Source organism: Styela clava, chromosome 8, assembly GCF_964204865.1.
Source record: "Styela clava chromosome 8, kaStyClav1.hap1.2, whole genome shotgun sequence".
In the NCBI taxonomy this organism is placed as follows: domain Eukaryota; kingdom Metazoa; phylum Chordata; class Ascidiacea; order Stolidobranchia; family Styelidae; genus Styela; species Styela clava.
In genome coordinates, this window is record NC_135257.1 from 6,932,099 (window position 1) to 6,959,857 (window position 27,759).

The 27,759-nt window shown below is 34.5% G+C and overlaps 1 protein-coding gene across 2 annotated transcripts in view; it reads right to left on the minus strand.

The window, feature by feature from the left end:
- LOC120345961 (cytoplasmic dynein 1 heavy chain 1-like) overlaps window positions 1-27,759 on the minus strand; it is a 63,009-nt gene that overhangs the window by 11,037 nt on the left and 24,213 nt on the right. For both annotated transcript variants that reach the window (XM_078115409.1, XM_078115408.1), the window contains exons 38-77: window positions 27,505-27,647; window positions 26,087-26,265; window positions 25,053-25,209; window positions 24,368-24,562; window positions 23,835-23,990; window positions 22,849-23,094; window positions 21,923-22,103; window positions 21,289-21,473; window positions 20,554-20,808; window positions 20,109-20,286; window positions 18,840-18,955; window positions 18,107-18,223; window positions 17,352-17,519; window positions 16,732-16,909; window positions 16,078-16,210; window positions 15,296-15,547; window positions 14,588-14,768; window positions 14,177-14,320; window positions 13,314-13,417; window positions 13,140-13,227; window positions 12,573-12,764; window positions 11,887-12,116; window positions 11,459-11,605; window positions 10,897-11,052; window positions 10,542-10,716; window positions 9,784-9,971; window positions 9,401-9,564; window positions 8,560-8,722; window positions 7,678-7,905; window positions 6,933-7,092; window positions 6,173-6,418; window positions 4,973-5,181; window positions 4,407-4,659; window positions 4,116-4,247; window positions 3,329-3,469; window positions 2,956-3,072; window positions 2,258-2,415; window positions 1,509-1,617; window positions 814-915; window positions 24-197 (exon numbers count right to left, since the gene is read on the minus strand). In XM_078115409.1, coding sequence (XP_077971535.1) covers window positions 24-197; window positions 814-915; window positions 1,509-1,617; window positions 2,258-2,415; window positions 2,956-3,072; window positions 3,329-3,469; window positions 4,116-4,247; window positions 4,407-4,659; window positions 4,973-5,181; window positions 6,173-6,418; window positions 6,933-7,092; window positions 7,678-7,905; window positions 8,560-8,722; window positions 9,401-9,564; window positions 9,784-9,971; window positions 10,542-10,716; window positions 10,897-11,052; window positions 11,459-11,605; window positions 11,887-12,116; window positions 12,573-12,764; window positions 13,140-13,227; window positions 13,314-13,417; window positions 14,177-14,320; window positions 14,588-14,768; window positions 15,296-15,547; window positions 16,078-16,210; window positions 16,732-16,909; window positions 17,352-17,519; window positions 18,107-18,223; window positions 18,840-18,955; window positions 20,109-20,286; window positions 20,554-20,808; window positions 21,289-21,473; window positions 21,923-22,103; window positions 22,849-23,094; window positions 23,835-23,990; window positions 24,368-24,562; window positions 25,053-25,209; window positions 26,087-26,265; window positions 27,505-27,647 — 6,800 coding nt within the window. The remainder of the gene's footprint in view (window positions 1-23; window positions 198-813; window positions 916-1,508; window positions 1,618-2,257; window positions 2,416-2,955; window positions 3,073-3,328; window positions 3,470-4,115; window positions 4,248-4,406; window positions 4,660-4,972; window positions 5,182-6,172; window positions 6,419-6,932; window positions 7,093-7,677; window positions 7,906-8,559; window positions 8,723-9,400; window positions 9,565-9,783; window positions 9,972-10,541; window positions 10,717-10,896; window positions 11,053-11,458; window positions 11,606-11,886; window positions 12,117-12,572; window positions 12,765-13,139; window positions 13,228-13,313; window positions 13,418-14,176; window positions 14,321-14,587; window positions 14,769-15,295; window positions 15,548-16,077; window positions 16,211-16,731; window positions 16,910-17,351; window positions 17,520-18,106; window positions 18,224-18,839; window positions 18,956-20,108; window positions 20,287-20,553; window positions 20,809-21,288; window positions 21,474-21,922; window positions 22,104-22,848; window positions 23,095-23,834; window positions 23,991-24,367; window positions 24,563-25,052; window positions 25,210-26,086; window positions 26,266-27,504; window positions 27,648-27,759) is intronic.

Consider the following 27,759-nt stretch of genomic DNA (forward strand, 5'->3'; position numbering starts at 1 on the left):
ACCAAATCTATAAATTAACCTACTTTAACTTCTTCTTCCACAATTGTCACCATGTTGATTTCCTGTTCACAAACAGCAGTGAAATGATCACCAAACACTGAATTGACGTAAGTATCTGATGCTGCTGAAACTCTGTCACCACGTAACGCTTGAGTCAATAACATTGCTCGAAGAGCTGAGACGATCTTACTTGGAGGCTGGGGATGAAAAGAGAAAAATTATGCTCAAAACTGAATTTACTGTAAAAATGTAAATATTTTGTGGTTACAAGTTTTGCGAAGACGAAAGAATCAGTTAAAGTGAAACTCATATTTTACTTTAATAATAGAACAATATCAATAACAAAATATAAACAGGAAGATATAATTATTGATGTGAACTCAAACAGCGAATTCCTTGTTTACTTCCATGACAATGGCCAATCAGCGAGTGGTGGACTGTGATGCAACAATTGCAATTTTAGCAACTACTAAGACACTTTTTGCTTGTATTCGTGGTTTTGCTAGTAAATTGTCAGTCGTGTTTCCAAAAAAATTCAATGGTCTCTCGAGGACTTTTAGTCTAGTTGCAGTAACAAGAAATAAATATCGATAATGCTGAGTTAGATTATGCTGAAATCAGACATCAGTGTTTGTGAATGGCAGAAGGTAATACATATTGATTAAAAAGATGATGATAACCATATAAACGTTTTTGTAAGTGCAAAGTGAGAAAATACTAAAAACAATCATCAAAAATTTCATAATGGTAAAGTATTGAAATTTTTCTGTGGTCAAAGAAGTGAAAGAAACATCATTTGTTTTAACATCTTACCTGTGGTTTTCCATCAACAATTTGATCAGCAGCCCAATTATCAGGAACTTCACCTTCGGGTGTTGAACATTTCATCCAAATATCCAAGTCTTCGGGTGAAGCCTGAATAGAAACATATTTGATTAACATTTTCTTGTGTACTATTCCGAGTTTCCTTGGTATTGAGAATGAGAAATTTGATTTAGGAAAGTAGCAGATTGGGACAGAATACTGCCAATCGTATACACCAGGGGTATTGTCGAATAAGATCGACTAAAATCTTTATAACACCTTGCGATCGAATGTACGTTAATTTAGCCACACACAGAAATGAATGACAACTAAAAATTCTCATCTCTCAGAATTAATAAATATCAACAAAATGGACATTCTGATGTCAGTGTTGCAGTTGTGAATAAAATATATTTCAGTATATCGTCTTTTATATCGGCATGAACCGCATTTCCCCTCTTTCAGATCGCAAAACAATCCTTCTGTGAATGTCAGTTGAAGAGAATTCTAGCATGTCATTAAGCTCGCTCAAAACCATACGCGGTCAACAATATGGCTACCACTGGCATACACAATCTGTTCTACTATAAAGTCTTAAATGTGAAAGATTAATTTTGTTACATATCCAATTATAAGACAAATTGTTTTAATAAAATTTTGGTGCATACTAGGTTATCAAATCATTTGCTAATTCAAAGCAATACCTGAAACTTGGAAGAAATATTTTTGAAAGTTTCCAAATGTGCAAGACGTTGTAAATTGTCACGATATTCGGGAGTCAGTCCAGATATATTTGCAAATGTGGATCCAGATCTAGGCAATAAAAAATTCATTTAGTTAGTTCAATACCAATCATATGTTTGTAAAGTATCACTTGGAGCATTAAAATAGTATACTATGCAGATGTCAGGGATGTCGAGAGGAAATGGAAGCCAATAGTTAGTTAGCCATAAGCCAATAGTTCAAAAATTAAGTTGTAGGAACGAATCTATGAATAGGAAACTCAGTTTAGGAAAGTTTTAGATAGTTGAGCACTATTATTGTATTACATGTATGAAAAAGATACTAACGAAGATATTCGACAACGCAGGAATGTGAAAAAAAAAAGAACAATTTACGATTCTGAATTCTATTCTAAAATACTATCTTTGGGTATGAAAAATCAGATATATATCCTCAATTGGATCATGTTCTACAACATCAAGGTCAATCAATGTATTTTCAATGAATTTGAATTTCATAATGGCGGAAAGTTGAGATAAACAATGAAAACAAATGAAGTTTTGTTTGACATATTAGGAGAATGGTAATTTTCCAACTGAAAACATTCTAAGGTATTCATGAAATCGAGAATTTGAAAACACTGAATATAATTAAGTTCAAATCGATTCGGCAATTCAATTATTCTCAGACTTCTAGGCAATACAGTATCACAACATATACATAATTTTACTTTGTTAAGACAAGTTGTTGTCCTCTTAGGAAGTGATCATATTCATTCTGCATTGCATTGTCAGTGTCAAAACCTCGTAGATATATTCTTGCAAGAAGTATAGCAAACATCACACGATCATCATGAAGTAGGGATCGGGCTACTCGATTGTATGAAACCTAAATCAAGAGATATTTTAAAGAGATTATGGGTAGAACTTGAGTAGAATATACAATTCGTGCAATTTTCCCCCAAAAATAAAAAATGATTCGAATTAATAAGGCATTTTAAAATGTATCATTGTGCAATTTGTATTTTTGTTCAAGGCAAACTGTAAATATGTTTTAGGATGAGTGGATCAGCTAGAATTTTCAATACTATCTTCTTGACTTCGTAATTTTCACGATGACTCAGGCTTGAGTGAGTCTTTGCAAATGATTACATTATGTTATGTCAATTGTATGGTTTGGCTCACAAATAGTAAACTATGCTTGACAAAGAGTCTTTATGGAGCAGTTTTTTTTTATAAAGTTTGATCTGGAGATTCTGACCAATCTAAGTATTAATTAGCACTAAATCATCCCTTTAGTTGGAGGTGAACCCAATCGAACTATAGTTGGACTGGAAGTCTTTGTCTTTTGAGCAAGTTTTGACTTCAACTCAGTCTAACTCGAGTTGGCAGTCTAACTCGACGCAACACTATACAATTAAAAATTTACTTGGAAAAGATCTTTGATGATGATACTAAGCCTCTGACCATATTCTTTGACTTGCTGCAGTCTATCGTTTTCATACAACACTGTGTGGTAGACGCTCAAGAAGAATTTCAACGAGTACTGAAAGATAAAAATTAACAGGTTTACCCGGTATAACCAACAGAAGAGGAAGTTCGTTATTTTGGGAAGGAAATACAGAAACTCAAAAAGCATTAAATTTACCAAACAATCCACTGGCATAGACAAATATATTTTTTTTAGCTAAAGCGGGAGTTAGAGATTATTTCAACTCAGAGTTGATTGTGAATTTTCACCGACACCACATTCCTGTTATTAATAATACAAATAAATGACATGTATATTTTTGAAAACATACCTGATATAAGAAATGAACATGTTGTAGAGACTCCAATGTAAAATATATGGATGAGCAGGCAGATGCGAGAGGAACGTATTGTTGTGATACTGTTTCTACTTCTGCCATTACAACATCTGTCTCTTCAACTTTTCTTGAAACCTGAAACACAGTTTCATTTGGATATTATTCATGACAGCAGACATTTAGTAATAAGAGCTTGGTACATTAAATACTGTAATATGGAAATAAATAGGACTCAACAAGCAGGAAATTAAACATTTTTCACTGAAAACCTCGACTTCTCACAACAAGATCACAACTATACCGCACATTTATTAAGCCTATAAATTCAAATCCAAATATATTGTTAAAAAAGTAGAGAGCAATGCTCAAATATATGACACTAGATCCAAATGTCAAAAAATGTTCCCATTCGTCATATAAAAGTGTTCCCATAAACACAAAATAAAATATTCAAGAATTTGGATACAATATTGGGTCCCAACAGGAGTTTAGTGGAAAATTAAAGTAACAGGCTTCTAGTATCTTGGAGCAGTAAAATTTTAAATCAATTCGTCTATTTGTTATGAAAAGCGATTTATTCCCAACAACAACAACCCAACAACAACAATAACCCTAACAACTTAGAAAATCAAACAAAAAGCACACTATGTGTTCAAAAACATAAAACATCAAACTGTAAGATATGGAAATTCCTAGTGTCCATTACATGACATTCTTGATACTACCTACTCAATCGCTGTAAACATAAAAATATTATTAAATAAAAAGTAAAACAATCTACCTCAGCTGCCTCTTTCTTCAATGTTTCCAGAGCAGTAATAATCCTGTCATCATCCAATATTCTACCTTTGACATCGTTCAATGTTTGTAGAAGTGACTTTTCTAGTTGACGTAATCGTAGTTGATACTCTCCCTATGTTAATAGTTAATAAATTATACAAAAAAAATAGATTTTAGCAGCCTATAAATACAGCCGTTGATTCTCAAATCAATTTAACTAGTAGCTTCAACATTTTTGCAACATAAATGTCCCAACTTCCGAATTGGAAAACCTGATATATACAATATATACCTGAAGTTTGAGCAAGTCTGATCGTTTTGCATCGACGTCTGGTCTTTCTGATCTCAACACTTCATTCAGACATTGTGATTGCAGAGATCCACGAGTTACTGTGAAGTTGATAAAAGTAACTCGAGAACAAAGATCTGGACTGAACTCTGCAGTCGGATCTCGAGTTGTCAGGAATATAGTGAAAGCAGGAGACAAATCAATGTCTTGGTCACCAATGGTGATGAGTACCCGACCTCCAGTGCGACGAAGTTCTCTGAATTAAGAAAGACCTATGTCACGCTGTTCTTTATTTTAATTTTGCATATTCTGTGCTAAACCACACAATGAATATTTTCAAAATTTTCAGATGACATAATTGTTTGAAAATTCTATCCTGAATGCAAGAAACATTCCTGCATAATGGTTCTGCAGTGGAAAATAAAAATCGAAATTGAAAGAAGAGAAGATTTATTGTCAGATTATCATTCTTATCATCTTAGATTTTTTTAATGGTTGAGTTTTGAGTTGTCTCCACATACCTGATATCTACAGCTTCACTTATTAATAACTTCTATTTCTAACCTTACCTATTCAGTACAGGGTTGAGTATAGGATCGTAGCTTTCCACGTCTTGTACAAGTAGAGGATTCCCAAATCTGAGAGAACTTTCTAGATTTTTCCTGAATGCGTCGTCTAGGAATGACGTCTGAGAGATCTTCTTATCAGCATATTGTTTAAGAATATATTCTGTTGCTTGTCCAGAAGGATCAATGATAAGAGGATATCGGTTGAAACGCTGAAAACGCAACAACAGAAACTTATCGTCTGATACAAAAAATGCAATGTCTTAAATATATACTAGATTACTAGTGTATTCAATCTTTGAGTAGAAATGCATAGTATGAACAAAATCTCAATATTTTTTTGTTTACTTCAATCCTTAGCTTTGTTGCAATATTTTTTTGCAAGTTTGTTACGTTATTCAAAAGTGGCTAAAGGATCGGGAGTTTGTGTAAATAGCCCCAAACTAAGGCACACAAATAATTGACAACCTCGAGTTGCAACAAGAAAATTCTATTCTTCCCCTTCTCGCCAAAAACACCTTTTCACATACAGTGCTACATTGCAAGAAGAACGTTTTAACTCAAGAGAATAAAAGAAACAAAGAAATTGAGCAAGACTGGTATTGCATCATCATTGGCAAGGCGCCAACCTTTTTCTTAGTGTCTCTCCTTTTACTAAATAGGAGAGAACTTATTTCTTTAACATGTTATAAGCAAGCTTGGACTTGCAAAGTGATGTGCAATTAAGTATGGCCCTGGAAAGTTATTTATAAGTGATAACACATTAACAGTTTGAACGAATCATTATCATATAATGAATGATAAATACCCAAAGCAGTTCAAGATAATACAGCTAAAAACAAAGGAGAGGAGTAAACAGAAAAGGCGGTCACCAGGCAACCATTGATACAAGATTTCAAGAAGTTTAAGACAGCATTGCCAAGGATGAAGATAAATTAAAAAAAAAACTTTTTTCATGGAGATAATGCTAATTGCTTTGTGTAAATAAAACGAAAGCTCATAGGAGAGACAATTAAAACAAGACTTTACTATTTATAGCTGTTTGGTTAATATTATTGACATGACTTGCTACACTATGATTCTTTATATTGTCAGTAGCTCTTGGCATGTTAGTGGTTTCCTGAAGCTTCGTTCAGAGATCAGTCTCCTATGTTTGAGTGAGAAAGGTACTCTAAGCAAATCTCCCCCAAAATAAAAAATCACCTTCAGCATAATTGCATTCTCAGTGCACAAGTCATCAACTGGAAGTGAATTAGCTTGCCACTGCATTCTTTCATCGACTGTCGATAAATATTCAACTCTAGCAAGATCTGGTCTGTATCTAATGTTAGCTTGCTGTAGATGAGTGGTCCATGCATGGAAGAGCTGTTCACGCATACTCTGATCAAAGTATCCAGCATAGGAGACGAAGGCTGCTGATATCAATGAATCCCCTGGCATGGTGGACATCTGGAATTTAAAATATACAAATTGTTGAATTCCTGTGAGTTTTATTATTTTTTTGAACAGTAATATTCATAAAACTTGTGAACACTAAACCAAGTATAGTGGAATGTGAACAAAACCAAAATTATTTAATAATAGGCTAATTGTTTTCTTTTTTTATGACGAAAAGGGCTAAATAGCCATTTTTTTCATTGCTAATGCAGTGTATTAAATTCCATAATCTCAGTCAGTGATAAACAACAGAACAAAAAAAAATTATAAAAACGAAATGCAGGAATTTTCTTTATATGATTTGAAAGACTTTCACTCTGAAGAAACAGCGAATACCATGGAAGCTACAATTTTTGGCAGGATCATCATTTTGAGTTCGATTTCGAAATCATCTTTCAAGTTCATCATTGTTAACCCAATTTATTACCCCCTGGGTCAAGGTTGGAGGCATTTGATTTAAAATCAAGATTTCAAAACTGTCATGACAACACAGTGGAGCCTGCAATACCTGGCTACAAATACATACCTGGCTTTTGAAGGAATCACTAGACTGTTCCCATCGTTCCCTTTCAAAACTCAATGAATGAAGAAGACTTGTACTGCGAGTTACTTTAGCCTCAACAGTTGTCATTTCTTGTTTGATTGCCTGTGCTTCACTGATCAATAGAGCATATTCTTCCTTGTATCTAAAATATGGTATGATGATCAAAGTCAATTCAATAGGGCATACTAAACAGATCGCTTCGATCCTGGTAATATAGTGATGATATTCGGATGGTTGGCATGGAGGTTGGCCCAGTGTTGACAATTGTTAATCAGAAATGGCAAAACATGTACAATATTCCATGCAAACAATCATAGTATATGTAATTGAAATATCTCAGATTTTCTGGTACTGGTCAAGCGGGTATTGGGAACTGAAAAAGAAAAATATATATGGGATGTTTGCTATGAAACTTTCCGTTTTCCTTAATTAAAATAATTTAAGTAGCTATAGCGCAAAAAAAAATCAGAAAACTTATTCATTTTTGACCTAATTTTTTTCACCAAAATTGAATTGTGATGCATTTTTAGCAATGTGAACTTCAGGTAGTTTATGAAATAAGCATTAATAAGAAAAATTTTCCCAATTTGTTTCGGAAGGACCCATCGAATGATATCTCCAAAATGAGTCCTACAGTAAACCATTAGTCAAAATTGTGACAGAAAACAAAGGTTAAAACATGTCTTGCAACCAGAAAACAATTTCAACATATGTAACAACAACATACTTAGCAATAGATTTCTCCAAATGAGCAATAAGTTGTTCAACTTCTTCAGCTTCTCTCTGATTTCTATCAGCTCGACTTTCCAAAGTTTTTAATTCAGAGCGTAGTGGATCAACTTTCTTCAACATGTCAGCATAACTTAATTGCGCAATCGCCCATTTAACAAGAGGTCCACAAGCCAAACTAGCACGATTTATTGTTTCATACTTGTATGCTGGGTTGTTCAGATATCTGAAACAATTGTAATAACAATCAATGATAGATTAAGTTGGGCGGAGATATATGTGTAAATCATAATTGATGATGAATTTCATAATCACATGCATTGAAATAAAAAAAGAGATAAAAAATCCATTTTTGAAAATGTTAAATAATCAACTTTGGGTTTACTGTGGTGATATACCAATAATTCATGATCCCCAAAATTGGGGTAACCAACCAGCTAGCAGCCGCATCCCAAATTAACTAACCCATCCTGATAATGGTAAACTGCTCAAATGAAATTTGGTGATTCAGAAAACGATCGATTCAATATAATATTACTTATGGTGAATTGGTCAGTACTAGACTTAACCTGCTGTATCTTCTGACACATTCACAGGTTATTATCATGTTTAGCTAAGCAATGCCTATCTTTCAATCATTTAGGGTAAATTCAAATACTTAATAAAATAGACATAAAGAACTTATGTATGAAAATGACAAAAAAGCTGGTTACTATCATAATATCAAGTACCATATGAATATTGCAATAGAAATGGTTAGAAAAATGTAATGTAACTCGCATTTGTGATTATAAATCATGCATAATGGGAATCGATCAGTCCCGATTTTAAATACGGGAATGGATTTCTAAGTATACAGTACTCCTTAAATAAATCTTACTTTTCTCTCATATGTTTTCTCGTAGTATCTGATATATCGTCGGTGGAGAAGTTGATGATAGTAGGAATGAAATTATCCTTGATGATAGATTGTCGAATTGATTTCCAATCGGTTGTTTGTTCGCCAAGTAAAAGACAAATAGATTCAAGACAGAGTTTCACACCTGGAAAAATTTAACGAATAAATGTCATTGCAAAGTAACTTATTTTCTAAGGCTCAACAAAAGGAAAACTTGGCAGAGTTGCAATTTGCATTAGATAGGTTTCAGGCTGGGAATGATCATAAATTTTTATACTAGCAATCCAAATTCATTTAACTCATGTCAGCTCTACATAATAGTACTAGAACTGTATCTAATTTATAGGGCATTTAGAACACATACTAGAAAGAACAAAACCTTTGTGCAAAGCGTCCAAGATACTGGAATTCTGGGTACACTCATACACAAATAGAAGTTCAATTGTTGTATAAATTATCTCGATTTTTATAGAAATAGTGGGGAGAAATTTATGGGTTCTGTTTTTAGAGGTCTTCCTGTATATTTTGGTTCTACTATTTAAATAACAACTGTACTGTACAGTCAAGCTTCTTTTTTAGATTTGCCGCAATTCAAATATAAAACGAAGTCAAAATATAATTTTTTAAGATTCGTTGAAATGTTCTAGTATCTAAATCTGAAACAACCTAACCATATATGCTTCAGCTTTGAACGCATATTACTCAATCGAACATGAAGCATTGATGGATCATGCCGATGAGGCATGGTCCATCAATGGTTCATGTTCGACAAAAACTAGTAGAAATGGTTCTAATACTATCGTTTGTAAACGTCGCAACCTACCAGCAGGTGGATTTCCCATAGATCGGATCTCAACAAGATGTTGTTTTTTGATAGATCTAACCGCTTGTTTTGCGTCTTGAACTGCGGGTTCGACTCCAGATAATTCTTCTCGTACTTTCTCAGTTTCTTCTTGAATGTGTTGATTCAATTCTTCCAGTTGTTTTCTAGAATCAGAATGCAGTTTAAAATAGGACTTTTTAATAACTAAATTTCCTAAATGGTAGAAGAATGAAATATATATAATGACGATTTGAAGTGTCACGGTTTTCAGCAAAATTGGCAATTAAAAACGATAAAAACTGTTAAAAACAAGTCTTTGGAATACAACACTACTTGGGAATGAACATTCAAATATCGTTTAAAACCAATAAAATTTCCATTACCTGATTTGTTGAGATGTTTTCTTCTTGTTTTCAGCTTCCTGTTGTTCTTTCACCATTTTCTTTAGTTTTTCATTTGCAAGATTATTCTTTTGTTGAAGTTCAGAATTCTTCCGAGACAAATCACGACGAAGTTCTTCAACTTGTTCCACGGTTTCCTTGATTTTTCTCAAACCAACATTCAAGTGAACCTGGAATTGGGAGAGTGTTAGAACTCATACCTAGAAACCAATTCATGATTAAGTTGATAAATAAGAATGTCAGTTGAAACCCAGTCTTTTTCTAGATAGGCTGGTTACTATAACAATGAAAAATGCATATGCTTGCTAGCTGACAACTGCTAAATGCTGAATCTCAGGTTTCGAAAGCAAATTAGAAAATAAAATAAATGAATTTGAGGTATTTTATATATAGTGCACAAAGGTATAGGTTGCTGTCAGGGTAAACATACATCGAGCCAAAAAATGAGGCCCCAAAGGAAGCAAATTATGTTTTTTTTATTAATTCAAGATTATTTTGTTATTGAATTTTTCATTGAGTACTTATACTAGCATGGCTAATTAAAGTACTATATATGAATTGGAATGTCTGTTATTTTCCTGGTACATCATGCACATTCTATGTACCATTTTTATTTATTTACAGTGTCGAGGTTCCTGCAATGGTAAGATTGATCACATACTGTTGATGTTCTTACATGGGTGGGGACAATACAGTTTTTGCAGGTGACAAATTTCTAAAACATAAAATTAAAACAATACCTGTTGTTCTTCCAAATCTTCTCTCTTTTCATGCATGAGCTTTGCATAATGGTTTATAAAATCAAGGAAAGCTCTTGGCGAGATGGTCACAACACGATCTCCACGTTTAGCGAGTCGTCTGTTAGCTTGATGCAATGTTTGATGAACGAATACACAGGCATTGACAATCATGTCCCTGTGAAGAACAAATTTTTGTCATATTTATCCCGGGAAGAGGAAAGCTAAGTCCATGTCTCTTGGAGAGGAGTCTAGCAATTCAAATCTAGCAAAATAAGTCACTAACAAGTCTAGCAAAATATTATTTTGCATACTACAGTCTATCCCTAAATATACAATCATGAAATCCAGCACTTACCTATGCAATGGATTCTTTGGCAATTCTTCATAAACAGCAGGAATATAATCTGGTACGGTATAATGTGGATCTTCCAAGTCAAGTTTAGAAGTAAATTCCTTACCAACTTGGTAAAGTGCTTCGATTGACCAATCACCAAACCAATTCAAGACACATCTGAAATAGAATGGTCAAAATTAAAAACTGTGAAACTGTCAATATATAGGAGGTAAATTACGTTATCATAAACAGGATCCGTTCGTTTTATATTAGGATTGGACGATACCATGCTTAAACATGGTGGAATCAAAGGTTACAAAACAAATGGGAAAAAACTCGGTCCTTCCATAAATAGTAGCCTCTTACATTAATGTTATCATATACAGGAACTCTTCTGGGGTGAGAAAGCATCAAAAACAGCGTATTCATAATTTATATAGGCAGTAAGCATAGGTTTTACGGGGAAAAGGGCCGACAAAGGTAACCTAAAGTTTGGGGTCCATATGTCTATAAAATGTGTTTTAAGTAAACAAATATGAACAAAATGCATATAAAGTTATTAATATTAAAAATATGAACTTACCTGTTGAAAAGAGCAGGTGATGTTGCAGCTCTGTCTTTCAAACCTTCTTCAGAAGGATTCATTGTGAAAACAACATGTAAATTCTGCATGACTTCAGCAGTAAACCATCTGTATAATTCTTCTTGACTGTCCAACATCAATCCCTCTCTAAAAACAGTTTTAATAATATGTTTCAAATAAATGATATATTTTTCTATGAATGTATACAGAAAATAAAAGACATTTGCTTCACAAAACAATGAAAAATAATTCAGATATTTAGAAAGAATGATTATATACATATTATACAAGTTATGGTACTCCTGTAGTGTGTGTACTATTCATATAAAACTATTCTAAAATTCCTGAATTGATACAAATAAACAATTGTTTTGTACATCCCCTCACAATACACACTACTAACAACCATCCAAAACATTTACTATTACCTTTGAGCCCCTTCCTTGCATTGTGTCATCAATGTAGTGAACTCGTCACCTTCAAATAGACCAGGCACTTCCCCGTTAGCAAGTAAAGTATTCATTCGTTCCAAGAAAGATGAATCAAGCACATTTGATTCGTCCATGATGAAAGCAATGCGTTCTCCTTTACAACCAGAACGACGTAAAACATTTCGCAAATCTTCATCAAAATCAGCGCCAGTGTATTTACGATGAACCTTGGAATGAAAAAAAATAATTAGGAGTTTAAATATTCATCTTGGGGAAAGGAAAGCCGATAAGATGACTCAATCATGTGATGTTCTATGGCCTCTCATCCGGTTACCAGTCCATGTTGGGTATGAATTACTTAGCCAGTTATTTTGTTTGAGATGCATGGACTTGATGGTGGGGGAAGCCATAGCAGACCAGCGGTTATGTGAACCACCCCACTGCAGCAATGAGTCCAGCAATCCTCTAACACATAATTATCCCCCACTGGATTGGAACCTGCAAAGCCACGCAGGGTAATCAAAGGTGAGGTGGCATATTCCTAATGCTTAGCATGATGCGCCACACCACCAATGCTATTGCGCAAGAGATGTAATTAATATAAATCATAGGTTAATATGTGTGAAGGATTCTTCTGTACCTTGTTGAGTCTGGCAAAACTTAATTGTTATAAGAGAACCTACCTTGACTTGAAATACACTCAATCCATTCATCCAAGCAACAAATCTGGATAAAGTTGTTTTTCCAGATCCTGACACTCCAATTAACAATAGATGACCTTGTGGTTGTCTGAATATTCTATCAATTCTCAATACATTGTCAAGAACTTCGTTGAAAAGCACAAGAGGAACGTCCAATTCCTCTTCATAAAAAACCTAGATGAGATTTGTATGTATTTTGAATGACAGAGAGACAAAGTGGGTTGAAACGTGCTGTAAACAGCTGACAAATCAGATCCCTTATTGCCAAGGATGAAATGCAGTATATTGGATGAATATACTAGTAAATCTAATTCTCATTCTCTATTTAAACAGACCTATCGTTATTGAAATCCTATGTTCACAAATATGATAAAATGAAAAATTTCCACATCAAACAGTCATCATAACTTCACTAAAGTAATAAATGCAGAATCACATATAACGTGATGGAAAGGTTTATCATTAGCCACAGTATATCGACAATGTGTATCCACAACAAAACGAGTCACATAAATAGTCTATTACAGTATTCCTATGATAGTATTTTACCTTCAATCTTGCTTTAGTGTATTCTCTCAATTTCTCCTGATCTACAGGTACATAGTCTTTGCTTAACCAGTTGCTGTATAAGATGGGTCTGATAAATGAAAAGTGAGAAATTATAAGATTTGTCCAGGAACATAATTCATATTACTAAAATCTAATTCTCTAGAATCTAGTTACCGCTTCAAAGCTGCTACTCTGTTAATATTAGGGAAATGTTTCACGGCAACCATATCAATATTTGTCTCAGTCCAGTGTCTTTCTTCATCATGAACAAGACGATCCTGCAAGGAAGAAAGTCGATGAAATTATTCAAAAGTGTATTACAGTTTCAAGCAATTTTGTGCGATATATTTACAAAGGTATCACTGATAACGGTAGTTATGACAAGATGACAACTATACACGAGCGTTAAGAGCAAGGCCCACATCTCCATTATCGAATAACACCGAGTCAATCTATTCTGAATGACTGAAAATCGTGCATACATTTCACACATTGGATAGAGATAGAATTTACATATTTATCCCGGAAGAGAGAAAAGACCATAAAACGGCCTAATCATATGAGGTAACACGACCACTCGTCCGGTTACCAGTCCATGTCGGGATGGATGAGATTAGTTTGCCAATTGTTTCAGATGCATGAACTTGATGGAGGAGGAGGCCATACCCGAACAGCAGTTACGTGAACCACCCTAAGGCAGTGACGAGTCCAGCAACCCTTCCTCACATAATTATCTCCCACCATATTCAAACCTGCGAACACTTGCAGGGTAATCACAGGAGCATATTCCTAACGCTCAGCACAATGTGCCACAATGCCGAGCCAATTCACACATTCACTACTAACAGTGCTCCATACCAGCTTTCATTGACGAGTGAGAAGCTTGGTAGGGAATCTTCCCGGTTGAGATAATTTCAATGCTCTAGCCATAGACAAATTTTGATTTGAATAATAATATCACGGCAAATTGCAAATCTCAAGTCAATTGGAAGCAATTACTTTAAAATGTAAAGTACACTATTTTTTTTTCATTTTACCTGGAATAATCTGAGAGCTTCATGAGCCCATATTCTGACAAGACCTTCCACAGCCAGACTTTCAAGAGGTCTCAATGCTTCACAAATACCTCTGACCCAACGAGACATTTCACGAGGTGAATAAATGTAGTGGGGTTGCATGTCCTAAAATAAACAAAATTCAAAATCGTGAATATTAGATAAAACAAATACAGGTTAATGAAGTACAAAGCTAAATTGAAGTATTTATTTTGAAAACCAGCAAAATTTTGGGTTAAACGAAGAGCCATGGGGAGTCTAGAAGAAAGTTGAAAAACAAATGAATAACAGCCTTCAATTCTACTTACTCCTACTTATTTATCTAATACTGGTATGTTTGATCTTTAATAATCTATTTTTCGATAATTGCCATAATGAAAACAGGCTAAATACCTGGGTGAATCGTTCCTGTGACATAGTATAGAAATCCACCATTGCATTGGTCAGTGGGTCAGCGTAAGCTCGAAGTGATGGAATGAGTCTCAGCATAGCACGGTTGAATGTACCATAGATTTGACCCAGTGATGCAGCACCAGGGTGGTCAACGTAGATGACAGGTACGTGTCGCAGAAATCTATGATAATAATTTAGGATTCAAAGTAATGAGGATTAACCTAAAAGAACTGAAATCTAACTAATAATCATAAATGATGCCTGCCTGAAAAAATATTTATATGACCTGCTATATGTGAAATAAAAATAACAACCATCTTCAAATGCCATAGCTGAAATAATGTTCAAGCACTGGATTATACTCATTGATTAATGCCCATCATTTGACAAAGTAGCCAGCTGTTGAATACTTTGAACATTGCCTATATTTTCGTTGAAAAGTAATAGGTGATAGAGTAGGGCTTGGCTTGAAGGTATTTCTTGCTGTTCAACTGAACAAAATCACTTTATACATGTGCAATCAGTAATATGCTTCTAAAAATGAAGATTTCAACGTGGAGAAATTTTCTACCATTTGAAGCAATGAAACATCAAATTGGCAGCCTATTCCAGTAATACAAATTAGACCAATAACCCCAGGCTACATTGGGATAAACAGATAATTATGGTAGGAATTTTACTTGTGATCTTCTACATTGCTAAAATTACCTGTGTGACATTGGTTTTCTTCCAGGATCAGTAGGTGGGTTACAAGCTCCAACAAATTGCACTCGTTCTAGTTTGACCCAAGCCTGATCCGAAGAACGATAGAATCCGCCGTGTTCGACCATTTGTCTTAAGAATGAGATGACACGTTGTGTGCCGTATCGATCCATGTCAGGTAAATTGATTTCATCACAAAATAAGACAAGCCATTTGTTCAACTGGGCAGGAGCCAATACAACACCATGGGGTGTTCGCCTAATGATAAAATATGTTTGATGAAATTTTTAAAAAGATATTAAACAAAAAACCCTGATAATGCCCTGTTTACAAGGTAGACAGAATATGAAAATGAAAAGGGTAGATGTAAAAAATACCCCCCAAAAATATTGTTTTATTAGACAAATACATTTTGAATAAGAATATAATGGAATATGGGGAATTTCACATGAATGGAGGAATATGGGGAATTTTACATGATTAATCGGCAAAGCAATCAAAATGGATATTCGACTCTTTTAAAACATCAAATTCTGTTCGATTGTAAGCATTGTTTAAAACTAAATGAACTGAAAAAAAATTTGATTTTTCACCGAGAAAATGATATTGTATTATTTACAAAATGGAAATAAAACTTCGCTGTTCTATCATCACACCCGAGTGTAGCATTTTTTCCCCACTTGTTGCTAAACATTATATAGCAACAACAACAAATGAATAGAAAGTTTTGTTGTAATTTCAACTTCGTCTATAGAAAAAGAAAGATATATATATATATATATTCCTACCTGTACTCGCAATAATGATCAAAAGTTTTCAGCAAAAGTTCAGGAGTTGTCGCACTTGAGAAATTCAAACCAACGACTTCCATGTCAGGTAATGCACGTAAAGCAGAGAATAATGTCATGGTTTTGCCAGATCCTAGAATAGAATACGCATATGCTCAATTCATTTTAAAAATAGTATGACTGACTTCAATCCGACTTTATTTAAACTATTCGCAACATCATAAATTAACCAAATTTACTGCAATTCTATTATTACTAATAAGCATGACTGGAGGGAACAGGTTAAAAAAGCAATACATACCCCAAATTACAGCATGTACCGTGTTTCCCCGAAAATAAGACCTAGCCTGAATTTTAAAAATGATTTTAATATAAGCCCTCCCCTTAAAATAAGACCTAAGTGATAGCGTGATAGTTTTTTTGACCTAGTCGATAGCAAGAAGTCTCCCCTATCTCATAATTCTCTGGTTTGTAATTTTGTTTTTTATAAATGAAAATAAGACATCCCCCAAAAAATGCTCTACTGTTATTTTTCGAAAGAATATTGAATTAAGACCTTGTCTTATTTTCAGGGAAACACGGTATGTATTTCCTTAATGTTTTCTAATGTATAGAAGTTCTAATTTAACTCTTCCGCTTTCTTTAACGTCTTACCTGGAGGGCCACAGAGCACAATAGGTTTATGTTCAGCAAGCCAAGTGTAAAGCAATGCCTCGTGTCGTACTGTATCAAGCGTTGGTACGACAACATCTGGAGCAGCAACTTTATGAGTTTCAACTTCAATTTGTGGGACTTTGTTTACCCATGGTACCCATTGTCCTTGCATTGTAACCTTTATCAAAAGTGGAATTAAAAGTCATTCTAGATTACAGATGTTTTTGGATATGGAATGAACCTGTGAATGGGGGTGCGGGGTGACCCAAAAAAACAGAACGCAGGCCATTTGGAACATATTGTATGGATTCCGTTTTTTCAGGGTCACCCTGTAAGAGACCAATCAATGTCCAATATTCAGTACTCAAAGATGTAACAAGAAATGCTAAAAGACAACACTTCACCAAAAATTTTGCTTTTTTAAATTCACAAGCACACCCTTCATACATATCACCTTCAATTCTTGCAGCATTTGGCTAGACTTTAGCTGATATTGTGTGCATTTTAATAAGACTTTGGTCAAAGCAATGTCTCGCACAACCCACAAACTAGGTGGTATTGAGACTAGAACCTATTCGTCTTCACACAAATACACAAAAAATGGTTTTCAGATAGTTTACCTCGAAATCAATGATTCCCATATTCTGTTGAGCGGGTAGGGTAACACTGGTTGATCTTCTGATAAATTGACCCATTTCTTCACGAAGTTTTAACTTTCCATCACCAGATAAAGACCACAGGATGCAATACAGAAGATACTTTTGCAGATATTGCTCCATTACTGTAAACTAAAAATAAAATTTGAAGTTAATTGGAAATTGTGGAGAATTTTAAAAACCCCTGTAATAATTCAGAGTTCAGATCCTTGTAAAAGAGCTAATACAGATACCATGATTCCATGAAAATAAGACCTAGCCTGAAAATAAGACCAAGACTAAATTTTAATAATAATTTTAATATAACCCCTCCCCTCAAAATAAGACCTAGTCGACAGCGTGAAATATTTTTGACCTAGCTGATAGCAAGAAATCTCTCCTACACGCTTTAAAGGGTTAATCCAAAACTTGCGAGAAAATTTGACCAGATGACCAAATCTTTCAGAGGACTTTTTAAATTTTCATATTGCACTTCATATGTAATAAAATTGAGAAAATTGAAATTTGCTAATTCCAGCTACGATGTATATATGAAAATGTGTTATGAATCCATAATGAATTCATCAGTCTACTTCAACTAGTTGCACCAGAGCATTTAAAATACTGTTATAAAATTTAAAAAAATCTCATTAAGCATGTTAAATTTAAAAATACAATGCAACAAGAAGAAACCTTATCACATAAGGTTATAAAATTGGTGAAAGCTATACATGACTTACTTCCATTGGGAAATCGTAATGAGTTTGATTGTATTGTTGAATATTTCTGACACCCTGATCAACCATGGAAAATAGAGAGTTGAGAGCACGTAGTCGAGTGAAATCCATCACATGATCCTGAGTGAAAATAAAAAATAAAGTTACCTGAATCTATTAATTTGAAAGAAGGAATTATCATAAACCCTTAACCTCAGATTGTATATATAACAGAATATTCCCTGTCACACACTATTAAATGACACCGTTAATATCAGATTAGAGGAAAGAATGCAAATAAAAGAAATCTTTGATAGATGGTAGTAACCCAGAGGTTTGTGCATTTCTCCTAACATGGGTGAGCGAACACGTACTACTTCTTTTAACAACACCTTTCGAGCTAAAATCTGTGCACTTTGAACCTTATTCAAGTATTTTTTGCCCTCCTGATTCTATAATCAGTTTTATTTGTTTTTTTCATAAATTATTTCATCGTTTATTATGCTGATTATGGAGTACTTATACTTGACTTGTACTTATAACTCAGGATTGAGTCCTGGTACAGTTGCAGATCGTAATCAAGCCGACCACTTTAGCCACACATATAGCATAGAAGTTATAATAAAACCATAACTACTCGAGTCTCTCCCTACAATTAACTGCTCACTTTTGTGCTTTTTTATATTAAGTTTATACTGGTGTGAATGCTGTTTGCAATCGTAAATTTTTCCCAGCAGAATAACAACAAACGGATTACCTGTTTCTCAGCATATTCCAGTACTCTCACTATCAAACCATCAGATGAGAAGAAGGATTGTAAAATTGAAGCTGCATCATTCTGTACTCGCATTGATGGTGATAATGTCTTCTCCTCTGTAGATTCGATGAAAATTATTGCGATAGAGAAAACAAATTTCCTAACTTCAGGTAACTAACTTCAACAAATCAGGTTACTTTATTAACAGGGAAAATTTTTTTTTTATTATTTCCTTCAAAATACCCTTTCCTAACTACAGATCTCTTGATTTATTGATCAAACACCTCCGTAATGACTCGGAAGCAATTCTCTCGCACATTCGTTTTACATAGGATTTAAGCCAGGGTCGGCCAACCTTTTTGGCCGACGGGCCACATTTAGTTTACTAATAATTGCGCGAGCCACTTAACATGGTAATTATTTTCTAGTTTTGCTACACTGACTAAAAGTTAATGAAAAAACAAACAAAACCCTCGCATCAAACTTTCTCAATAATAAGAACAATAAAAAAATGAAGATACTGTAGAGTCAACAAAGGTATTTCTACGCGTAGATATTTTGGTGTGAAGTTTGACAAAATTTCAACATTTGCTGAAATGGACGATGTAGCAATGCGAAGCCAATTTTTCATATGACTGTCAGAAGTTAGTGATCTCACAGGGGATTCAAAGCACCAAAGCAATCCAAAGTTGTCAACTCATCAGTATTTTGCTTCATTGCCAAAACATCAAGGATTTTATGCATGTACATACCACGCCTAAACACACAGCATTGGCAATCATCATTTATGCCCCCAGCAGATTTGACCAAGTAATATTTGGTTGGTGCTACATTTGAACGGGAGACCACGTGATAAAATAAAAGAAGATTGTCTCACAGATGAGATAACGTTAAAGAGAGTAGTAGAAGACCCAAGTGTGTAAGCGACTATTTAAGTATCGATATCTTCCAGTTGGTTTCGATTCAAAATGGCACTCATCGCTCGTTTGAAAGGGCTAGCAGAGCGCATTTTAGGAAAATGAACAAATTTTTTGTATCAAATCTTTATATTAACTACATCACTTGAAATATAAAAGTTTTACGCAATTTTTTTTAATTTATTTTCGAAAATACAGCGCGGGCCACATGTGGCCCGTTGACCACGGGTTGGACGACCCTGATTTAAGCAGACCAAGAGAAGGAAATCAGTGAGGCTAAGGAAAGTGTGTCCCTGATGTTTATAATGGGCAAACTCTCTGGGTAAATAAATGGCATTAAAAGGCTTTCAACCTGCAGAAGACGTTTTTCCTTTTCCACCAACAACAAATTCTTCTTCTCCTTCTTCAAGTGGAATATGTCGGAGTCTTTGTAAGAAATTATTGAAGATCATATCGGTTGACAAAACATCTTCACTAAACCAAATCATACCACATCGAGAGACAGTTGCCATGGTAGCATATTTGAGATTCTGAAACAATGAGAAAGTAAATATAGTAAAAAAAAGGCATTTGAAAATTGATTTTAAACAAAATGAAGTTGAAGCACAGTAGATGATCTTTTTTCTAAAGATGGGAGAAAAATTGGAGGTATTCATATTTAATTAATGTGAAAAATAGAACACACTAAGTATTCATATGCAAAACTAATTGCCCCAAAGACCTTCTTAAAATAGTGTGCCTTGAAGGTAAGAGTTAGGCTCTATGATGGGTAGCCACATCAATAATAGGCTACATACCTGCACTTCAAACATGACTCTGAAGCATGTAGGCAAAGCCAATCTTTCACCATTAGGCAGGGTTAGTAATTTATTGTCATCAAGAACAGAGTTAAGATTTTCAACCCATTCAGGATCGACGTCACCATCGAAAATGACCCAGTGTCGTTTGCCGAGTTCTCCACGAACATTGTCAATGACACGTCGTAGGATGGAAGTGAACAAACCATCTGTCCATTCTCTAGTGTTGGGATCTAGATTTCCATACAGTTGTTCCTGAGAATAAAAGTTGAATAAAATATATATTTTCAGGATGGAATAGGATCCCCTCATTTATAGTAGGGGAGAAGGAAGCAGATAAGACAGCTTAATCCTATGGCGAACAACGACCTCTAGTCCAGACACCAGTACATGTTGGGCACAGAAACTCATTTGATAGTAGAGGAAGCCGTAACAGACCAGTACTACATGAATCACCAGCGAAGAGTCAAGCAATTCTTTGCCACAGAATTCGAAAATCCGAACTCGTACCGGGTAATCAGAGGTGTAATGGCCAAACATATACCAATGCTTAGCTCCATTTTCGAATACGGAATATTGCATGACGTTATAAATGTGTTATGTTCAATATAACAAAAAAATTGGAACTTTTCTATTTTTTAAAGATTCTAAATCAAAGAAAGCATTCTGTCATACTAATGAACATCAATCGCGCAAAATGTTTGAGTATTTGTTTTGTTTTCTGAAACCATGTACCTTGCTAATGGCTTTTGGATCGATGACATAACTGATGCCTTCTGTTCCTTCCAATCTCTGTAAAGCTTTGAGCAATACACGCCATGCAGATGATTTACCAGAACCACTTGGCCCGACCATCATTAATCCATGATTAATTTGAGATACTTGATAAAGTTGAATGACTTTTTCGACCCAGGCAGTTCCTGGAATAAAATGGTAAAATTCGATCTCCTTGAAAGGTCCAGTCATCCATATAGCAATAAAACAGATAAGAGACTTTAGTATAATGTTCATATCTCAATGGTCTTGCATTCACAAGGATTTCAAATATACTAATGTCTACAAAGTGCCATTCTCACAGACTATTTTGTTATAGATATTTGAGTGGTCTGAAAAGCTATGGCTGTAAATGAGTTTTTGACTGCTGTGATCCTGCATTCAAAAAAATTGCCTAGAAAAGTGAGTGTCACAGAATAACAATATATGATATTATTTCATAAATTTTAATTGTTACTTTTTTTTTTCTAGAGAAGTAGAATAGACAAATAACATAGTAATTCAGTAACTTGAGAGTATACAAAACATATTTTTTGTAACATGAATCAGTAATTTGTTCGGAAGAAACTCTCTCAGCCTCTCACTACTTATATACCTGTTTCCTCATTCTCTCCATAGACAAGATAATCTTCTTCACAAACTTTTTTAATTTCCTCTCTCAATGCCTGCATTTTGTCATGTCTATACACAATGTTGGGGAAAACGTCTTGCAACAGACTGTTGAGCAAAGGTATATCTTCTGCTACAAGTTTTGGAAGCATAGTCTCCATGATACTCTGTGAAAAATTTCAATTGTTTTTTATTATTTTCAAAGCATGAACTGAACTAAAACAATCAGCACTTGTAACAGACCAGTGAAACTGAAAACAAAGCATTGACGGGCAGAATAAGACTTGGATGTGGACATTTATAATCACCTATAAGTATTATAGCATAGATTTGGTATAGATTGAGATGACATATATGTAAAGGCAAGCAAGAAAAGGCATAAATACAGAGTGTTCATATATCAAATTATGGGCAACAATATTCAAAATAAATTTGAAAAAAATTAGAATTAACGTCAAATACTTTTAGGAAAATTTGAAGTAGTGTCAGCAGTGCACATAGAGAAAATTATTTGCATATATTTTTCTTATATTTATACCGGGGGAGAGGAAAGCCGTTAAGACGGCTTAATCATATGGCGAATCACAGCCTCTTGTTAGGTTACCAGTCCATGTCGGGTATGGGATTAGTTAGCCAGGTATTTTTGTTTTCAGTTGCATAGACTTAATGGTGAAGGAAGTCATAACTGACAAGTGGTTATGTGAACCACCCTAGGGCATATGGCGTTGAGGAGTCCAACAATCCTCATGCACATATTTATCTCCACAGGATTCAAACCTGCAAACCATGGTAATGCTTGTGTTAGAAGACAAGTTTGGCAATAGCACAGGTCATGACGTCAATAGCCAGGTGACTGTAATCATAGCAAGATGCGCCACACTGTCAATACTAAATGTCAAATGTCATCTTTACCTGAATCAAAATTTCTTGTTCAGGAAGGTTTTCAGCAATTTGAGCTTCATCTACCGTTTCCCCTCTGTCTTGTTTTTCTTGTTTGATCGTCTGAATACGAACTCTTTTGACATTACCAGCAGAAACCAGGACATATTTGAGAGCACGAAGTCCAAAATCATAATGAGATTGTCTGCTGAGTTGTTCGTCGCAAAGTTTGAAGAATGGAACGACTTTGCTTGCAAGTTTTTCAGCTGTACGGAATCCCTGCCGGATAAAAGGTAAAAAATATGAAACAGTGTAGTTTAGCAAGTAGTATTATTGAAATAACTAAATATAATAGTACAAAAAAAATGAGTTTGTAACAAATTTTAAAACAAACTCAATATATATATGGGTTAGCTCAGACTGATAATTTCGGATGTGTCGCAAAGTATCAGTTCATTTTCTCAAAAATTACTTCTCATCTGGCCATCAAATTGATATATAATGATCAAATATGTTAAAATTAATGTTGAGAGAGAAGTATGGTTGAATATGTCTGACATATCTCATGTCACTGTTGTTTATAAGGACTAAGACAAGGCATGCATAAAAGATTTTGTAGTGTCAATGAGGCAAAATTTTTTTTTCAAGAAGTCAGTCAGGATTTGTATGATAAAAAGCGAGTGTGTAGCGAGTTCAAAGAGTTTCAGAAATTAAATAAAAATCAATACAAATAAATGAAGAAAGCGGCGACACCAGGATTGATTTCCTCACTATGTCAATATAATAATCAATATTATTAAAATCGCATAAGAAAACTTGTATTATTTTCACGAACGATAATTGGGAGCAAAAAGTTAGCAAGTGATTTATAAATTTTTTTTATTCAATATATTGCTAATTTCATACTTCCTCGCATTGATGGGGAATCTACAAACATTTTCGAACTACTGTAATTGTTTATCAAGGATCAAGACTTTCAGTAATAAGTTAATAGTTGACAGCTACTAACATGAAATTACCTGTGAGTACAATAGAACTTGGGCAATCAATTGTCTGTCTGGTTTAGTCATGGCCAAGCTTCTGAATAATTTCTTCAAGTTATCAGGTAGGTTAGAACGTCCAGCATATCCAGGATTCATTGTGATGAAAATTGCCATCTCAGGACTCACTTTTACCTACGAAAAAAAGTGGTAAGAATTATAAGAAATAAAAATGAATAACTATACATGTACGCTTATATTAGAATAGCAGCAAAAAAGTGTTAGCTCGTCAGAGGTAAAATATATTGTTATTTTGGTGAAAATACTCCAATTATTCCGAATTCAAATAAATTTTAAGGGTTTAATTCTATATTAGCAAAAACGGAATCCCAGATACTCATATGCAGATAATAGTCTGTACTAAAATCTTAGTAATACCATCATGTATTTTACTACTGTCAAGAATGTTGGATATCCAATAGAGCTATGCAAAAGCTCGAATGTGGGTAATCAATAAATATGATAATATGATAAAATAAGCCTTTGAAGACAAACTATAATGCAGAACTAACCTGTTTTCCAAGCAGTTCAACACAAACACTCTTTGATGTATCACGAGCAGGATCAGAATGAAGTTTCAAAGCTTCTTGAATTTGTTGAATTTGCTGAGACACAGCAGACAACATTCTCTCTTCCAATCTATTGAATTCATCGAAACATCCCCAAGCTCCTACTTGACATAAACCAACAAAGATTCTTCCCATGGCCTGAATAGAAAATATAACCGGACTTAGGATTTTCTTATTTGCGTGAGGGTAAGGAAACCTGATAGAATGGAAAATCATATCTTCTTGTCTGGTTATGGCCGAGCATAGAGTTAACAGTTTACAAAAGTTCCACATGCATGAAGTGGTTGGGAGAAAATGAAACCAGCTGGGGGGTTGTGAAGTCACTTCGACGAACCTGTAAATTCTCTTTCATATAACCACCTGACATTGAACCCATGCATATTCAATGTAGTAAATTCTAGATTTTGGAACAATGTTCAACACTTTCATTTAAAAATTTCTATAAATTTACAATTTGTGGATTTCTCTACTAAACATTATGACATTGAACATTCTATTCGATTTACCATACTTGAAAATATTCATGGGCATTACTGCAATGATTAGCACTTTTCTAATGAATAACAAAATAAACCAATTTTTACATGCCACAAAAATCATAGATAAAACAAGGCAAGGAATACCGTACTTGGAAATCGAATGTTTCATCGCAGTTGAATACCAGCACAAATCGTCCCATTTGATGACCAAGTGCTTTCACTGTTTCTGTTTTACCAGTACCAGCTGGTCCGAAGGGAGATCCACCCAATCTTGCTTCAAGAGCCTGGGTCATAGTCAAATAGCATCTAACAACAAACAAGATGAATACTTGAATTCATTTCAAGCATATCATCTATCAAAATCAGGAGTGTGCAACCTTTTATACAGGAGGGCCAGATAGAAATAACTGGGTGAAACCGTGGGCCGCACCTTTGTTTAACATAGGCTTTCTAGTAGTTTCAGGCACAAAAATTTTGGTTATTGATCTTATGACATGCGCACAATCTAGCTGTTTAGGCATTGTAACAACAAGGGCATAATAAATTGAAATCGGGCCGCACACCATTCAAAATTGACACTTCTCCGCAGGTCCCATGGTTTTTCCTTGTGGGCTACATTTGGCCCTTAGGCCACAGATCGCACACCCCAGATCTAAATCACACCTATCGAACACAACAATTATTTGAGAACCATTGATGAAGCAATAACATTTTTGCTTATCTAAAACCTTTTAAAAATTATTAACTCAAAAATCCATTTTTTCCAAAATTTAGTTTTAATTTCAACACAACATTTCACGAAGTATTTAAAATTTGAATTAAGCAAAACATAATTCTATTTTCTACTTGAGGGGTGTGCAACCTTTAATATAGGACGGCCAAATACAAATAACTGGTTGAAACCACGGGCCGCATCTCTATTTAACATAAGCTTTCTAGTAGTTGTAGTCACAAAAATCTTATGGCATGCGTTGTTCACTTTGCACAGCCACTTGCAGCGCAAAGAGATTAGAATTATTCGCACGTATTAGATTAAACTAATTTAAAACTCATTTAGTTGGCACACCATTTAAAATTAGCACACTTCTCTGCGGGCCGGACGTTTTTTCTTGTAGGCCGCATTTGGCCCACGGGTCGCAGGTTGCACACCTCTCCTTTAAACTACTTGAGATTCTACAATTACCTGTCAGTAAGTGGAGTTTGTACAAGTTTATCTTGGACTCCGAGATATTCGAAACCATATTGGAATCTCGCATTTGCCATATGTATGGATAGTTGTTGCAGGACGTCAGATTGTTTTGGGTCATAGTAAAATCTCATCTGCATCAGCCATGAGAAATCTTGAGGACTTTTTGCGCATTCCTGTGAAATTGTAATCAAAAAAGATATTTAAATTTGATACTTTAATAAGAATTTATAATTTGTTGCTCATAAATACCGTATTTTACTCTCCATAAGACTGGGTTATAAGGCGCACCATTAATAAATTTCTTAGATTGGGGGTTTGTCCATACATAAGGTGCAGCAGGCTATGAGATGCAACGGTTTTTAAGGAGTATCGGATTACAATACAAAGCTCATTAAACAAAAAACTCGATATTTTTTATGGTTATTTATTTTTTCAAGAAGATAATAAAAAGGTGGTTTGTTCATAAAGCAATACTACTGGTACTGGTTTTGAGTGTAGAGAATAAAGCACAAAGCACTGCCTGATCAAAATATTAGACGCATGGTCGATTTAAGAAAAAAAATTTAAAGTGCGTATTATGATCAGTAAAATACAGTACATGAAATTTTTAAACAAGTCAAAGAGGTGTATAGAAATCCAAACTTTTCTTTATTTTATTTCTATTTAATAAAATTTATTAAAAACTTTGGTCACCATATCAGCTACCAAACCACTGAAAAATCCATCGCCATTGCTTGAAGATTGATACTGTCAGCCAGGTGTAATACTGACACGAAAATGCGATGAATTATGGCTATGCCGCACATCAGATTAAATGCCAGAATGCATAAACCAGTTACTCCAAAAAAGCCACATTTAATGAAGCCAATCATATTATATACAAAGCCAATATATCATATACTGTACACTATATAGAAAAGATTTAAAAATTGCTAGAAAGATCAACTCCACATGACTTTAAAATTGAATCCCATGACAGTGACTTGAATGCAAGAAACACAGTTCGGAAGTCGGTAATACAATACAAAAACTCTAGAACAGAGGCGGGCACGGACTGGCAAGTCATGTAAGTGTGACTTACAAAGTTAAAGTAACATTTTATGAACAATATTTACATTGTTACAAGAGCAAAAGTAGAAAACAAGGTGACTCTTATCAAAACTAAATTCAATCACAATCTCAACAAACCCCTAAAGCTATTTTTAGCTAAAACATCGAACTTTGGTTTTAGTTTGGTTGTGGCAGCACCCGGCGAGCCAGATTGAATTAACCGGCGAGCCAGATTGAATTAACCAACGGGCCGGATGTGGCCCACGGACGGTAGTTTGCCTATGTCAGCTCTAGATCATTCTAGACTCTACAATATTTAAAAACTGCAAGTCTTACACTCACAGGAAGCAAACACTACCAACCTTGATTAAAAGTCTTGTGGTATCTCTCTGATGAACAAGTTCAGTGATCAAATGTTCAAGTTTCCGACGTCGAACAGCAGGTTGTTCGTGAAGTACAGAATCCGCAAGTACATTCAATGTTTGCTCAACTTGTACTAAAACACCTAGAATTCAAAACATTGCTTTGTTGAACGGGTGATAGTATCACGCTATCCATTATATTTTGCCTATATTTGGTACATTATTCTGAATATATTTCACAAAATTTCAGTCAAA